This window comes from Hipposideros armiger, unplaced genomic scaffold (genome assembly GCF_001890085.2).
Source record: "Hipposideros armiger isolate ML-2016 unplaced genomic scaffold, ASM189008v1 scaffold_324, whole genome shotgun sequence".
NCBI lineage: Eukaryota > Metazoa > Chordata > Mammalia > Chiroptera > Hipposideridae > Hipposideros > Hipposideros armiger.
In genome coordinates this window covers 1,879,536-1,881,135 of record NW_017731674.1, presented here as the reverse complement: position 1 = coordinate 1,881,135, position 1,600 = coordinate 1,879,536, and the positions used below count along the sequence as shown (strand labels likewise).

General features: G+C 57.6%; 1 protein-coding gene across 3 annotated transcripts in view; it reads left to right on the top strand.

The window, feature by feature from the left end:
• Positions 1 to 6: 6 nt before the first annotated feature.
• The window catches only part of ATF6 (activating transcription factor 6), an 87,748-nt gene continuing 86,154 nt past the window's right edge, over positions 7 to 1,600 (top strand). For 2 of the 3 annotated variants that reach the window (XM_019660692.1, XM_019660693.1), the window contains exon 1: positions 7 to 1,558. In XM_019660692.1, the coding sequence (XP_019516237.1) occupies positions 868 to 1,558 (691 nt within the window). In that variant the 5' untranslated portion in view covers positions 7 to 867. The remainder of the gene's footprint in view (positions 1,559 to 1,600) is intronic. The other variant, XM_019660694.1, reaches the window with a different exon arrangement.

Below are 1,600 nucleotides of genomic sequence, written 5' to 3'. Positions count from 1 at the left end.
TGAGCCAGCATATGTCTTCCCAGACGCTTGCAAGTGTGCCCAAGGAGACCCACAGAAGGACATACTTCATATAACAGTAAAAAATGAAAATTCAAATGTCCATCAGTAGGGAAATGAAAAGATTGTGATATATAGGTAATATTCAAGGAAATAACATGACAGTTCAAACACGGATGTATCATCAAAAATAAGAATGAGAAAAGTGATTTGGAGGGCAGAAGATACCTGTATGTTAAAAAAACCCGAACAACACTAAATGTGTGCATCTTTAAACATGATAAAAGTAAAAATAAAAATGGACTTGAGTGATTCCTCTAGTATTCCTAATAGAGGTTTCCTCTGTGGAGGGAGGGAAATGAAGTAGCCGAGGGAAAAGCCGAGCTCAACTTTATCTGTAATGTTTAATTTCTTATGAAAAATGTGAAGCGAAAATGCAAAATGTTAATACTTATTAACGTTTGGTGATAGGTAGACAAACGCATGTTGCATAATTATCAGCACTATTTGAATAAAAGATACAGTTTTTGAATATTAAAAAAATGAAGCCTTCCCGGAGTTCAGTCATGGTGACTTAAAAAGACTAAGGTGTCTGGTGGATCGAGAATTGAAGTCTCTTGCTGGTTTTATTTTCGTTTTCATGACAGCGTTTGGATTTGCAGTTGGATGAGAATAAAAGTTATGAATTCACCCTAGTGAACACTGGTCAGTCGCGTGAGGCTGGAAGGAACCCGGGTCAAGGTGTGGGCACCTGGGGGGCCCTTTCTGGGCGGGTCCACGGCGGCTTTGTGCGTCGCGGGTGACGTCACGCGTAGTAACCGCCCAGCCGGGGGCGCGGAGGCTTGTGGGAGGCGTCTGTGTTTCGTAACCATGGGAAAGGCCGCCCCGGGCGCCGAGGGCTGCGTGTTCCTCAGGCAGCGTGCTGTCAACGCGCGCCGTCCGGGCGGAGCTGCGTCAGACGCGCACCCTGAAGTCGCGGCCCGAGCCGTTCGCTCCCGCGCACCTCGGGGTCCGTGGAGCTGGCGGGAGGCGGGCGTCCAGGGAGGGAAGCGAACCTCCAGTGTGAGTCCTGGAGGGGCCGGGGGCGCGCGCGGCTGCGGGGTCGCCGGGCGGCGAGGAGACGCTGACCCGCCCGACCCCGCCAGGCCGCCCCGCGCTCCGCCGCACCTGCGGGGGCAGCACGGCTCGCGGCGCGCCCTGCGCTCGGGACGGGCTGCCCGTTTCAAGTCACCGCCCCCTTTTATTTCGCCACTGACGTGTCCCGTTTCCTCCCTTCCACCCAGCGGCACGGAAAGCGCGGCGACCTCCGAGCGGCAGCTCTCAGCCCGGCCCCGTCGGAGCCCCTCGGCCTCGGCCTCGGGCGCCCGGCCCCGGCTCGCTCGCGACCCTCGCGCGGGAGGCAGTGTGTCCGCCTTCGGCCACCGTCCCGGCCGCGGCGCGTTTCGTGCGCCGGCCGCCGCCGTCCGGGCATTAGTCACCGAGCGCCAGGCCGGTGGCGTCGCCGGCACCATGGAGTCGCCCTTTAGCCCCGGACTCTCGCTGCGGCCGGATGAGGACTGGGGTGAGTGGGCCCCGAGGCGGGACCGGGTGTCCTCCGTCCTGC